The sequence below is a fragment of the Lacerta agilis genome, chromosome 13 (assembly GCF_009819535.1).
Source record: "Lacerta agilis isolate rLacAgi1 chromosome 13, rLacAgi1.pri, whole genome shotgun sequence".
Classification (NCBI taxonomy): Eukaryota; Metazoa; Chordata; class Lepidosauria; order Squamata; family Lacertidae; genus Lacerta; species Lacerta agilis.
The window spans coordinates 10,748,034-10,761,933 of NC_046324.1; the positions used below are offsets into that span (position 1 = coordinate 10,748,034).

At 44.2% G+C, this 13,900-nt stretch overlaps 1 protein-coding gene across 1 annotated transcript in view; it reads right to left on the reverse strand.

Annotated features, from left to right (window-relative positions):
* SCG3 (secretogranin III) overlaps positions 1–4,524 on the reverse strand; it is a 47,192-nt gene extending 42,668 nt beyond the window's left edge. Inside the window, exons 1-2 of the mRNA XM_033167172.1 lie at positions 3,932–4,524; positions 2,985–3,037 (exon numbers count right to left, since the gene is read on the reverse strand). Of these exons, the coding sequence (XP_033023063.1) occupies positions 2,985–3,037; positions 3,932–4,022 (144 nt within the window). The 5' untranslated portion in view covers positions 4,023–4,524. The remainder of the gene's footprint in view (positions 1–2,984; positions 3,038–3,931) is intronic.
* Between the last annotated feature and the right edge of the window lie 9,376 nt (positions 4,525–13,900).

Genomic DNA, 13,900 nt, shown 5'->3' on the forward strand with positions numbered 1-13,900 from the left:
ACCAAAGGTTGCTTTTGTGTTTCTCAGATTTGGCATCTCTCAAATTTGTCCATTTCAAATTTTTATTTTAAAAAATTGTTTGGGGGTTTGTTTGTTGGTTGCTAATTTTAATGATGGGAATCGAGTGATAAACATGACTTAAAACAGTATGCAACAGCTGATGGGAAAGCCTTTTGGAAGGCAGCCTTGAGAATTGCAGCTTTTGCCACACCCACTTTCGCTCTATATGCCTACCGTGATATGCAGCCCTTGGAGGCTTGGCTATGGGTCACTGCAGCCCTCAATCTGCCCCCCAAAAGGCTAGCCACCACTGGCATACATCAAAGTCACAAGGGTTATTACTGTATAACGTTTAAATTATCAAAAGTACAGTGGCTGGAAGGTTATAAGAAGGCACGGATAACTTAGGAGGGTACACCAAAACCAGAACTTAGGAGGGGTACAATAACTAGAGATAAGTCACATTTGAGGCTGGAATATAAGTATAAAACTATTACTAGATGTGTGGTAATTTGAGGGGTTTCTATGATCTGGAAAGTGGGTATGTTTAGATGGGAACAGGTGGGAATAACCTTGATAATGATAAGAGAAGGCATCATGACCAGGTTTGACATTTGGGTAAAACATATCTGGGAATGAGAAGGAGAGAAAGGGGGCCACTTCTGAAAATTCAAGGATCTCTTGCAAGAATATACAGTACCTCTGTTCTTCTGTTCCCCACCCCCAAATGTGGCTCTTTAATCTCTTCCATAAATCCTGCATACTTTCACTCTTAAAATGACCTTGCTGTTCAGTTCAAAGGGTGGTCAGTATACCACGGACCAGGTTTTGCCCTGTGGGAGGGGTTTGTAGGACTAGTCAGGAACACAGCCTGTCTCTTTTTAAAGCCTCTGGGTGTAATATACCAATATGGTTGAAAATGAACTACGACTTTTATAAGATACAGTCGTACCTCAGAAGTTGAACAGAACCCATTCCGGAAGTCTGTTTGACTTCCAAAACGTTTGGAAACCAAAGCGCAGCTTCTGATTGGCTGCAGGAGGCTCCTGCAGCCAATTGGAAGCTGTGGAAGCCCCATCGGACATTCAGCTTCCAAAAATAGTTCACAAACCGGAACACTCACTTCTGGGTTTGTGGCGTTCGAGAGCCAAAACATTTGAGAACTAAGCTGTTCGAAAACCAAGGTATGACAGTGCTTTGAATGCAAACTGGAACAGAGAGAGTGAGAGACAGGGAGGCATTGTGGGGTACTGGCCAGAGTGTTGGACTGAGGCCTGGGAGACTGGGGATCTAGTCCCCTCTCAGCTGTAAAGCTCACTGGGTGACCTTGGGTCAGTCACTGTCTCTTAGCCCAACAGCAGGGTTGTTGTGAGGATAAAATGGGGAGGGGGGTGGGAACCATGTACGCCACCTTGAGCTCCTTGGAGGGAAGGTGGGATATAAATGAAATACAGTGGTACCTCTGGTTAAGTACTTAATTCGTTCTGAAGGTCCGTTCTTAACCTGAAACTGTTCTTAACCTGAAGCACCACTTTAGCTAATGGGACCTCCTGCTGCTGCTGCGCCACCAGAGCACGGTTTCTGTTCTTATTCCCAAGCAAAGTTCTTAACCTGAAGCGTTATTTCTGGGTTAGCGGAGTATGTAACCTGAAGCTTATGTAACCCGAGGTACCACTGTAAATTGTGTGTGTAATAAATAAAAGAAAGCCATCAGGCCTTAAGATCTATTGATTCCATCTGGGTAGGAAACTCTAGTCCCTGGATACAGTCTACACTTGATCAGCCTGGTGGGAGATTAGGCACCTCGTGCTCAGAAATACTTTTATTTATAACTTCATTTATGCCTCTTTAAAGAAGGAACATGACACTAAATTTACATGCCTGAAAGAGGCCGTGAAGGCTAGAAGGTAACAGTTCTTGCAAGAATCCCCCCACCTCCCTTATATACTGTTAAGACATTGCATATCCAGAGGTTACAAGCATCTGAAATCAATACTGAGTGAAGCCAAGAATTAAATTATTGCATTCAGGGTGCTCTGGAGCTTTTCATGTTGCTTAGGACTAGATGACCCTTGGGGTGCTTTCCAACTCTGCAATTCTATGAATCTATGAATCTAAGTAAGCCATGCTGATCACAGTGGGACTTACCTCTGAGTGAATATGCCCTGTATGAGACAAATGCTCAGGGTAAGTGAAAAAGAACGGAGCACTATTGGATTTCCCTGCTACATGCTTCTACTGAATAATTTGTAAGTTGTCATGACAGAAGACACTGGCTGGGCTAGAAGTGAGCTCTGGAAACATGTTCTTATTTGTCTAGTTAAATGATTTTCTTCTTGAACTCTAGCAAGCCTGCAAAACATTCTAGGACACCTTCAGAAGACTAGCACAGTTATTATGTCATGAGCTTTTAGCACACCAAGAGTCTACTTTAGAAGATTCATTCATCCAATGAATTAGCCTGCCATCCTAACCCCACTTAGCTGGGAATAAGCCCCATTTGATTCAGTAAAACTTACTTCTGAGTAGATGTGGCTAGGATTCCACTGATACATTTCTTACCTGCTCAAAGCTCACACCACAAATAAGGCTGCAATGACTTGCTTGGGTGTAAGAGCCATTGAACTCTGTGGGCTTACAACAAGTTAGTTGGGATAATTATTAATCTTTATGGCAACATGAGACTTCACCCTCGCCTCCCACTAGTCTTACAACAGCTCACATGGCCTACCATTATTCCATTCATCTCATCAAACTGTTGGGATTCTCCTGACAATTAAAAGCAGGGCTATCTGCAACAACTTCAAAGAGAGTTTGTATTTTACATGTCTTTAGATTGGTTTTTATTTTTATTATTTTATTTTATTTTTCATTCTCTTGTTTTATCATTTGGGTGTTCACCATCCTGGGCTCCCTTGGGTGGAAGGGCAGGATATAAATTTAATAAATAAATAAATAAATAAATAGACACTGGTTTTACCTACCTGTTCTTCTAGTGGTCTTTCTACACTTAATTCTCTGTTGTGTAAAGCTTTATCTAGAAAAGAGACACACATATACAAATAATTGTATATAATAACTAACAATTATCAAGTTATAGTATTAAACAACCTACCCTTAATACCCTGCATGTATTTGAACATCAATTCCTAGGATATAAATATTGAAGATGCTGAAGCTAAATCTGTAATCCTATGCATACTTTTCAGGAGGTAAGCCCCACTGAACTTCTGAGAAAATATGCATAGGATTACATTGTACGTCACAGAAAGGAAGGAGGGTACAGTTTGCCTGGTTCCTGCCTTTGTTTAGGAAATTAGCCTTGAATATCTCCTTCACGCTGGACCGTTCCTACATTTTCTCAAGCAGAAAAGCAACACACACACACACACACATATAAAAAAGAAAAACCTCACATAAGAGCTGGACTAAAATAGCAGTAATCTAATCGGATTGGAATAATCAAGAGATTAAAAGATCTTATGACATTCAGAGCAATCCCCACAAAGAGAGACCTGGAAAACTGCTGCACTACAGATCAGGCTGTCTCAGAATACACTCCAGAATGAAGAAAATCCATCATAAAAAGAGAATAAACATTCATTTCCTTCCAGTTATCTGGGGTGGGTGTGGGTGGGTGGCAGAGAAATATGCCATTTTGCTTTTTACCTTGGCACACTTATCAACCTTGTTCAGCTCTGACCCCTGGCAGTGATTTCAAAACAGAATGGCATGTAATATGTCAATAGTCACTAGAGGAAACTGGATCAACTTGGTTAAATAAAATAAAATAAAGTGTCCCAGTTCTCACAGCTACGAGGGAATGAATGGTCAGAAGAGATGACCCACCTACCCAACACTGGGAAGTTTCAAAATAGGGCCTATGCCTTTTAAAATAGGTGCTATACCATTTACCTTTTAAAGTACCTACCTCCTCTAGTGCCCTCGGGCTTGGGGAATCCATGTGCCTGGCCTACAATCAGTGCCAGCACTGGTATCAATAAAGACAGCTTGAGAAGCATCCTCCCGTGTGTTAGGTCTCCTTTGCTGCTCTGACCGCGGCTTTGGAGAAAGGCTTGCGGCAAAACCAGAGAGGAGAGGATCCCCTGGCTGCTTCAGCAAGATCAAAAATGCTTCCCTTCCTCCTTTCCAGCAGGCTTTGTGTGCCAATGCCTCCCTTGGCGGACCTAGATTGAACCCAACTGGCAGCGGTGCCTCGCCCGCCGCAATGGGAGCTGTCCAGCACTCTTGGTGCTGAAATCACAGAAGCCGCAGCTACAGCTCACTGCTCCGGGATAAGGCTGGAGCCCTTATTGCTCAGCCTCCTCCTCTTCTTCCCTTGCCCTGATCGATAGGCGAGCGAGGTCCTCTCCCCGCTGAAAGCTCCGGACAGGGGTGGGAGGAGGAAGAAGGGGAGGAGATCAGGGAGGAGAATGGGAGGGAGGGGGGCTGCGGATGTGGGAGCATGCGTGCACCACCTGGACCGACACGCAGCTCTCTAGCCCAGCCCAGCCTGTTGGATAAAGCTGCTCTTTCCGAGCCAGCAGCAAGCCTTGAAATCCACAGGCAGGGGATTCCTGCCTCCAGAATTGCATGCATACAAAATCTCCACCCACAGAACGCCCCTGTGCCCATTCTAAGCAGAGGAAAGGTCAAGCGCGTTGACGGTGATCTATATCTCTGTTCTGCAAGCGGCATCTGTTTAAGTGATGTGCAAGGCATATGGTTCACATTTATGACGTGCAGCAGCTTGGCTTCTCAATCACCAAGGCTGGAGAGTGAGAACAGCATTGTTTCATCTGTTAGGTGATTTATTTATTTTTAAGGGGGGACGGCTGTTAAGGAAGAATCAGCAGGGAACCTCGGCCAATCTGGTGAGCTTTCCGGAGAAAGAATCCGTCTGCAGACAGCATAGAAAAGCAAGTTGTTGCAATGAATGGGTTTTCCCTTGGCAAAATTCAGACTCGTTGCAGCAGCAAGCAAGCATAAAAGCTAAATCACCACCCCCACATTCTGTTCAAACCCTTCTGCACAGAGCATTTTCATCTTTCCTGTAGCTGCAAGGCATGATAAATCAGTTTAGCCACAGTTCACCTTTTATCTTCTATCTTGTGAAGATCAGAAATCTGCGTGCATACACAGAAATACACACATGTTTGAGAGGTGAAAATAGATCTTCTTTAGGCTTCTTTATGAGTTTTCAAAGATCAGGATCAGAAGTGTATATTTAAACAGTATTCAGAGAGTCTTGTGGCACCTTCAAAGCCAACAAATTTATTGTGGCACAAGCATTTGTGGACTGCAGTTCACTTCATCTGAGACATGAAGTGTTACAGGTAGACATGCACATTTTGGGTGTGTGTGTGTGGAATGACAAACAGTGGGATTACATGGAAAAGAAACACATATAAATTGGTTGTCGCTTTGCTTCTGGGCCCAATTCAAAGTGCTCACATTAGTGCTTAATTCCCTAATCTACCTAGGTCCCAAATACCTGAAAGACAGCCTCCCACCCTACAGACCTTCTTGGGTGTTAATAGTGGCAGAGGGGTTCTTATTGGTTGTTCCCCTGCCCTTAGAAGCTTGGGGTGGAGGTGGCTCAGAAGAGGGCCTTCTCTGTGGCAGCTCCAAGTTGTGAAACTCTCTCCCCACAGAGCTGCATCTGGCATGTTCATTATACAGCTTTCAGTAAATACCAAACACACCTCTTTTAAAGAACCAACTTATTCTGTAAGTTGTTTTAAACTGCTTTTAACATTGTGTTTTAATTGTTGTAACCTGTCCTGAGACCTTAGGTTGAAGGGCGGGTAATTAATAATAATAATAATAATAATAATAATAATAATAATAATAATAATAATAATAATAATATATTTTATGTGGTGAATATTGTAAAATAAATCATGGTAGTTCCAGGAGCTCGGAGTCCAAAATCTTATTAATCAGCTATCTACAAACATATTTTGTGTCTGTGTGTGTTCCTGCGTGTGCACACGAATGCTTTCACTCTTAGTTATGAAGTTAAGGCACTTTGCACATAGACGCTGTCTTTGAACATATGCCTGGGTTTGCTCAGAAGGATACTTTGTACATGCTCAATAGTGAACTTGTTACAGCTTCATATTTATCACTGAAGGTAGTGATGGTGTATTCTGGCCTTCTTACTATCATACAGATTACAAAACGAGAATAGTACATTGTGGAATCTGGGTTCTGTTTTAAGTCCTAGAAAATGTGCAGTGTTGTGCTGATAACTGAAAGATCCCAAAGCTTGCTTGGCATGGCCACCTTCAGTAAGATATCACTTGAAATCAGTCTAAACCAAAGATACTGTATAATACTGAGACAGAAAAACCAGGCAGATCAATTTCCAGGCCCCATGTGGCATAGTTTTCCTTCCCATCATTGTGCTTCTAGGCTAATGATCATGTAGCTTTAAATTAGGTTCCCAAATTTGCTAACACAATCAAAAAGAAATTTGTCTCCCACAGCTTCCTTTCCTTCTTCCGCTGTAATTACTCTATGCTCTTTTGACAACTCTTTATTCCTAGCCCAATGCCAAGCAATATACCTTCCAAATTCAGCCAATTATGAGCAGCCGAAGGCAAATGAATGAATTGCCAAGGATCTGCTTGTGCTGCTGCCATGACTCTTGGGCATTTAGAATAACAAAATCAGGAAAATGAGATGCGTAACATTGGAATAGGGGGAATGTAATAAACCTGGGGGTCAATGTGGTGCACTGCATGGAATGCTGCCTTTCGACCAAAAAGACATTTAAAAAGTGCTATATAGAGCATTTTGGGATGGCACTGAACTGGACAGTGAAATTTGGGTTCCTCAGAACTGCAGCTCTCATATAAAAAACGGACACACACACACACACACACCAAACAAGTTTCCAGCACTAGTGGCTGTGGAGATACGTTTGGGGGAGGTTACTGCAATCCATTTTCTGCTTGTGATAGGTGCAGATTTGTTTGCATACACGGAGCTCCTCTGTCTGCAAAGGTTTCTGTATTCATCTCAATGGAGTAAACAGTGACATCCATCCAAAGGAATGTGCACACAAAGAGCCTCTTAGGAAGGAACTCTTAGGAAGCCAATGAATGACAGGCTGAGAATGGATAGTTGTCACAGAGATGAAGGTGGTTTGAAAGGGAGATGGTTATTAATGATGAAGTCTACACACACCCTATGTTTCCCTCTAATAAACAGGGGCTGCATGGTTCTGTAGTCTCTTCCAAGACGTGCTGTACCTGCTTGACCAGAGATGATACTGTGACCAAAGAAATATTGGTGTTCCAAAGAAAAGGAAACACCCCTCAAACCATTTTCAACTCTCTTTAAAAAACAACTACTACTGTATTTCTCGTGGCTAAATCCACAAGAAAACCCAGTCCAGACAGCAATTCTTTAAATTTTATTTTTGTAATTTAGAATGATGTCATGTGTTCTCGCTTGATCCTCAGTAACTGGTTTGACCTGCCAGTAGGTATTATGAGACACAGCTCAAGAGGAAAGCTGTGGTTGTAGAAATCTTTTGCATGGCAACTTTGCCTCTGGCCCAATCTATTTTTGCCTCTGGCGATACCCACCTATGAGATGTTCCTCCCACTCTGGAAGGTTGCTCATGGGGAGATGTGTCCTTCAAGCTGAAAAAAATATTTCCACTGCCCTCAGAAGCTTGATGGTGGTGGCGGCGGCCTGGGAGAGGGCACGCTTTGTGGCAGCTCCTAAGTTGTGGAACTCCCAAGAGGTGTATCTGGCACCTTCATTACAGTGTTTCCATCATATGCTGAAGTGTGGTGTAGTGGTTAAGAGTGGTAGACTTGTAATCTGGGGAACTGGGTTCGCGTCTCCGCTCCTCCACATGCAGCTGCTGGGTGACCTTGGGCTAGTCACACTTCTCTGAAGCCCCACTCACCTTACAGAGTGTTTGTTTTGGGGGAGGAAGGGAAAGGAGAATGTTAGCTGCTTTGAGACTCCTTCGGGTAGTGATAAAGCAGGATATCAAACCCAAACTCTTCTTCTTTCTTCTTCTTCTATAATGTGACACTGGAGATGCATATATTTAGGAATCACCTTATTCTTGTGACTGTAATTTGTTTTAAACAGTTTTTAATGTTGTATTTTAAGCTGTTGCAACTTGCCCTAGGAACATATGGTGAACAGATTTTAAATTGAAATAATATTTATTATTATTTGAAAAGGGGGACATCGAACAATTTATGTATACTTAAATCCCACAAAACAGTTAGCATACCTGTTCCTTATGGATAGAATCCATTTTACTACTTTGCCCTTTCAACTCCTGATCTATCCATTATGTTCATGGATGAGGTTGTTTTCATTTATCATACTTTTTGTGGTTCTTCTGACACCTTCCGTATTTGCTAGATAGCTCTCAGTAGTCACTGTGCTGGGAAACGCTGTGGGAAACGCAAAAGATCACCTTTCACGTCACTCTCTCTTACCCAAGAATTGCTTAAAAGGGAAAAGCAAGCAGAGGACCTGCAAGGATGACTGGAAAGTAATAACTCACTGACCTTGCAGCCAGTTTTTTAGTGCTGGAAGATGCAGCTGAAACAGCAGCCAAGCAAAGCAGCTGAATCACAATAATGGGAAATTGCAGCAGAGTTTCAAGTTTTTGTGGCAGCCTCTGACAACCAGATTTCCCAGAGGGGCCAATTTAAAACAAAGCTCAATGCAGAAGGCCAAGCCATTTCTCTGCCACAACATACGCGCTTTCCACTTGAGGTGTACTCACAGCTGAAAGCATTGTACACGCACCGTTCTGTCTTGGAACAGAATGAGATTCTCCATGAGCTCCTCTTCTCTCCTGCCCCCAAAACAGTGGATGTCTTAACATGCATATTTTACATTAGCGCTGAAGGTCTTAAGCTGCACATTTTAATTGTTTTATATCTGTATTATTTAATGTGCTCTAGCTTATGGTATTTAATTTTAACCTATGTGTATTTACATGCTCTATATCACTGTATATGTCTGTATTTCTGGTCTACAAGCGTAATAAATTGGTTCATTCAGCGGCGAGAAGACTGCCTTCCAATGGAAGTCCAGCTCCATTGCAATGCAGGAATCGCATCTGAAGCATCCATGAAAGATGGCTTGCCTGCCTTCTTTGTTAAAACTATACCAGGGGATAGGACTTCATGCCAGCTTAAGTCTTCCCCTTCAAGAATGCAGCAGGGAGGTAGGGTGGGGACAGAATCAGAATCAGTTGGCTCTGCCTATCATCGGCTGTAGCCCCTCCCCACTTTCTACCCTATCAGTCTCAAATGGGTGCCAGCCACCCTTGGACACTTTCTAGCAGGAAATGGTGGGCCAGTTGCTGGTTGCCCATGTGGGCTGATTTTAGTCCAGGAGTAGTAAGTTGCTGACCAATCTTTCGTTAGATTCTGCTTGAGGTACAACCTCGCTCACTGTACACAGGATCCTGGCTTATACTGAGTGAAATCACTGATGATGGAAGAAAGTTCCTACTTCTTCATTCAGTGCATAGTTATACTATGGATCTCATTCCCACAGGAGTCGTTGATGGCTACCCATTTGAATGGCTTTTAAAGAGTATTAGACCAATTCATGGAACAGAGACTTCTGGTAATGACAGCTGTTCTGCCTTCACAGTTGGGAGGCAGCAATGCTTCTGAATACAAGTTGCTGGAAGGCACAGGAGGGGAAGAGTGTTTTTGCACTCAAATCCTGCTTGCTGGTTTCCTCTCTTTTTTAAAAAAATAATATTTATTAATTTTCCAACATAACAAAACAAACTAACAACAAACAGTAAAAACAAACATTAACAACAAAAAAAGAATGCACAAAAACAACAACTTAACACTTCTATAAAGTTTTCATATTTCTCTCACATCTTAGTGGGACTTCCTATCTCCTCCTTCTGCGTCCCTTGTAAATACCTTTTTCGTAACGTCCTAAATTTATTTCTAATCTATTTTCTAACAAGTAATTCACCATTAATATCTCTTATCTCTTAACTCATATTATCGTCATCTAAATTAATTAAATCTATCTCTTATCCTATCTTATCATCTTAAATCAAACACATCTAACTCTCATTCTACAGCCTATCTTATTCTCAAAATATATCTAATTTTCAATCTTATAATGATCTGCTTGCTGGTTTCTCACAGGCATTTGGTTGGCTACCGTGTACTCTTAAATTCTTACTTCAAAAGTTGTGTTGTGGTGCCACCAACTGGCTCCTCGGGATCTATTCATGAGGAGTGTCAGCCATATTAACATGATGCGCTACTGTATTCTCAGTTCCAAATGCTACCAAAATCAGAAGACAACAATTCATGTATTCAGTGCAAATTCTAGGAGACCTCTTCCTGTGGTTGGGTGATTTAAATGTTCTCCTAGCCTTTTAACAGACTGGGAAACATGAAGTGGGGACAGGAAAGCTATGGTCCTCCAAATGTTTTCGGACTCCAGCTCCCATACAGGAAATCTCTGATCACTGGCTGTGCTGTCTGGGGCTGATGGGAGTTTGAGTCAACATCTGGAGACAAGGATTCTTCATGCTTGATATAAAGGCTCCCCTAGGCAATGATTCCACGTTTACATACTTGATTGCTTGATCTTCTGATATTTTGGTCCAAGTCTGGTTTAAAGATCCATAAGAGGAGGGAGCAGGCACCTGCTGGGAACTGGCAGTTGAGTATGCACCGGGGGAAGGGGGGATGGAGTCTGACTGGGGGGGAGGGCAGTGATTTGTGGGGAACTGTACCAGCCAGGAGACGAGAGTCAGAAGGAGAGGACTCTCCAGCTCTGGAGCACAGGATAGGTTGGAAGAAGAGGAAGAAGAGTCAGGCAAGTGAAGGGCTGGGTGCTTCCCTATCCTCTCCTGCATCACTGTCTCCCAGAACTATGAGGGGATTGAAGAGGGAAAATAAAAGGAAGCTTCCATACAGGCGTAGTCTCCCCTGTTGTTGCAATTGCTCTATAGAGCACAAATTGGGGAATAGCTGCCTGGATGTTAGACTAGTGTGCATGGATATTCAGACAATAGAGTTAACTATCTGCCATGTGCATTCCTTTGGTTGGGGAATGACTGTGACAGCACCTATAAGTCAGTCATCTTCAATTAGTATCTGGACCATAGACTGAGCAGGCACACGGGTCACATGAGGTGCTTCCAGACTGTTGCTGTTTTCAGATAGGATTAAATCAAGTGCTGGGATAGCTCAGTCAGTAGAGAGTGAGATTCTTAAACTTAAGGTTGTGGGTTTGAGCCCCACATTGGGCAAAAGATTCCTGCATTTCAGGGGGTTGAGCTAGATGACTCTTGGGATCCCATCCAACTTACAATTCGATGATAAACTTTGTGGTGCACAGTTACAACTGATGGGGAGGCTCTTCTCCAAAAGATCTTATTGCAATAAGGAAAGTGACCAGAAAATGCACTGAAAAGTATAGATTGACACAAGGTTATCCAAGCACCTGCTTAACAAACAGTAGAGGTCTTCTAACACCTCCACAAACTTTGTGCAAACAGATCTGGATGAATGTTCAATAAACAATTTGTCTAGCAGCCCAGCCCAGCATGTTGTTGTTTAGTCGTTTAGTCGTGTCTGACTCTTCGTGACCCCATGGACCAGAGCACGCCAGGCACTCCTGTCTTCCACTGCCTCCCGCAGTTTGGCCAGACTCATGTTGGTAGCTTCGAGAACACTGTGCAATCATCTCCAGTGCTGTCAAGTATCCCGTTTCCCCCGGGATTCTCCCTTATTTCAAGCAGTTTCCGGCTGCTCTCCCTTATTTTTTATTGCCCTTAAATTTCCCGTTTTTAATGGAAGCAGCTCCTCCCCTGCTGGCCAGGGACTGGGTGGGAAGACCTCGCCTACTTGGAGAGAAAAGCCTCAGCCCTCAAAGCAAGTGGGAGCCGTTTCCCGTGCTTACAGGGGGGTGTATTCCTCCCCCTGCATCAGCCCCTATCCGTTGCCGCCAAGCCCCTCAGCCGGCCAATAGGGTTAGCTGGCGGGCGGAGCCTGGCTGCCTTTGAGCAGCTGCTGCTTCCTGTCCTGTTTTGATGGGATCAGACAAGAAGACAATGGGGCTCCATCGCGCGGAGCACATGGCTGCCCTCCTCTTTGCTGGCTGCCCTCCTCTTTGCTCCGCTCTGAGCCCGAGCCCGCTTGGAGTGTACATTGCTGCTCCGCCCACTTTTGCTTCTGGCTCCGCCCACCACTGACATGTGACTGTCCCCGGGATAGGTGAGACTGCTGATCCCTTATTTTCAAATCCAAAACTTGATAGCTATGACCATCTCATCCTCTGTTGTCCCCTTCTGCTTGTGCCCTCAATCTTTCCCAACACCAGGGTCTTTTCTAGCCCAGCATATGCTCACTCAAAAACAACAAATTCCACAGAAAGCAACAGGGCTTTCTATCCCTGGTGCTAAGTCTGATTTGTTTCAAACAATTTCCACAAAAAAAGCAATAAAAACAATAGGAATTATAGTGTGGTGGCACTACCCTTTAGAACTCTCATTACACACCAGACATCTGTATTAGATGACACTGGTCATATACAGCAGGCATGTCCAACAGGTCGATCGCGATCTACCCGTGGATCGCCAGGATGTTACTGGTCGATCGCCAGTAGATCGTGGGTTCCTTAGCCTAAAAGAAAAAAAAAGCTCTCCCCTTAAAAGAAGCTCAATGACTCTTGTCTTTCTCCCCCTCCCAAAATCACAATAACAATGAGCAATTGCAGGGAGAGCTCCTTCCCTCTTGCCGACACACAGCTGGTCCCGGTGGGGGGGAGGGGGCCTGGTCTAACCCCGGCTTCCCAGATATCTGGTGTGGCTTCAGCAGCTGCATGTCTCCTTCTCAGTGCAGTTGCCCTCCTGGGGAGAGAAGGCTAGTAGACTTTCTTTTTAAAAGCAGACATCAGGGGGAGAGAGAGAGAGAGAGAGAGAGAGAGAGAGGCTGTTTCCCCTGCCACACAATCTTTAGGGTGGGATTTGTTCCTGCGTCTTCCATCGCCCCCCAACCTGGCCTGTGGTGTGAAGAGAAGTCCTCTTTTCTTCCTTTCTCTTTCTCTTTCTCTTCCTCTCCCCCCCCCCCAGTCCGTCCCCATTTACAGCTTTGGGGTGTCTCCCCCACTGCACCACCTCACTGTTGTTTTCCATAGAGAGCTAATTGCTGGAGATCTTTGCTGTCTTTTGAAAAATCCATTTGGAAACAACAGCCCTCAATCTTTCTCTACTTCTCCCCTCCCACTTCCCTTTGTCCCATTGATTCTGGTTTTAGTGTTCTGGTGCTTCTACAGGAGGAGAGCTCCTTTGCGCCCTGCTCTGCAGCTCTGGGAACACCAGCGTTGGCTAGGGATGAGGAGTGGGGGACCGCCTGCCTGGGTGGGTGCCGTAAGGGGGACAAATGGGAAGCTCTCCTCCTATAGAAGCACCAGAACACTAAACTAGAGCTAAAGTATTCAGGCTGCAATCCTGTTCACATTTTCCTGAAAGTAAATCTCCCTGAACTAAATGGAACTTACTTCTGAGTAGACATGCATAGTCAGTCACAGAAATCCCAATGTAATTTTCCTCTTCTAAAAAACAGCCATGCCCATGTATTATCCAGGAGTGACAAGGCGTGTGTCTGCGGGGCTGGGGTGTAGGGGGCTTTCTGTCCCCGACCCTTTCGACGCGGGGCTAATTGCTAGGGACCATCCTCTTTTCTGCACTTCCACCACTTTGATCTTTGCCAGTTTTACATCCCACTTCCTTCCTTGCAACTCCTGGATCGGGTCCTCCCCGCTCCATCCCCCTTCCAACAGTCTTCCTTGCTGGTTTAGGTTTTAGGTCAATCCCTCCTGGGAACGAACTTCGCAGTTTGAGGGGGGGGAATGAGGT